This window comes from Octopus bimaculoides, chromosome 27 (genome assembly GCF_001194135.2).
Source record: "Octopus bimaculoides isolate UCB-OBI-ISO-001 chromosome 27, ASM119413v2, whole genome shotgun sequence".
In the NCBI taxonomy this organism is placed as follows: Eukaryota; Metazoa; Mollusca; class Cephalopoda; order Octopoda; family Octopodidae; genus Octopus; species Octopus bimaculoides.
In genome coordinates this window covers 17,573,507-17,574,495 of record NC_069007.1, presented here as the reverse complement: position 1 = coordinate 17,574,495, position 989 = coordinate 17,573,507, and the positions used below count along the sequence as shown (strand labels likewise).

Here is a 989-nt window from a genome sequence, read left to right as displayed (position 1 = left end):
AGTCACTAGCATGTCAGAAAAAAATGCTTAGTGGTATTTCTTCTGGCTGTTTATGTTCTGAGTTCAAATGGCACTAAGGTTGGCTTTTGCTTTTGTTCCTTTGGGGCCATAAAATATATTACCAGTCAAATACTTGAACTGAGGTAATCGATTTACCCCTCCCCTCAAAATTAGTGGCCTTAAATCCCACAATGAACTGGGACCCTGTTCAGGAAGAATGTTGTATTCTCAATCACTTGTAAACCATGGGAATGGGGCAACTGGTCCTAGGAGCTCCCAGAAAAAAAACAGAAAAATAAAATAATTGTCCTCAAAATAAGGAACTAATCAACAACTCATTTCAGTTATTTAAAGTTTTAATTATAAAAATAGTGTTGTTAAACAGAAGAAAGTGAATAATCATACAAAGATTGAATAGTTTGATAATTAAAAGAAATTATTAATTAGATGTTTCGTGTTGTTAAATGAAAGATTATAAAAAATAAGAGAAGATAAAAAAACCATCTGAGTTATGAAATAGAAATACATGATATTATAATAAATTATAATAAATTTCAATATATTTTAATATGGGCGGATCCTCAGCTTAGTAGTGGGTCTTAAAAGGACCTGCATGGAAACAAAATATATGTGGTCAGAAGGCATAGCACAATGGTCTGTGGCCATGCCGGGGCACCAGTTGGTGCTTAACATTATTTACATCTTTTCAGATCTTGTTTAGGGAATCTTTGAAGTTGCACTTTGCCATCGAGGGACACAACTCAATACACATTTAACATTAACATAGATACATGTATATATACTCCCCAACACACAACACACACTCACATACACACACACACACACACATATATATATATATATATTATGTGAATATGTGAACAAGATTATCAGAAACCACAGCTACAACGTGGTTTCAATGGATTTTTTTGCCACATATTCAGTTGGTTTTTTGCGGCATGAACAGCAGGCAGCGATACGCTTGACAA

The 989-nt window shown here is 34.0% G+C and overlaps 1 protein-coding gene across 1 annotated transcript in view; it reads right to left on the bottom strand.

The window, feature by feature from the left end:
• Positions 1–338: 338 nt before the first annotated feature.
• Positions 339–989, bottom strand: part of LOC106881568 (solute carrier family 23 member 1) — a 157,573-nt gene continuing 156,922 nt past the window's right edge. The window contains exon 12 of the mRNA XM_052977197.1: positions 339–970. Coding sequence (XP_052833157.1) covers positions 904–970 — 67 coding nt within the window. The 3' untranslated portion in view covers positions 339–903. The remainder of the gene's footprint in view (positions 971–989) is intronic.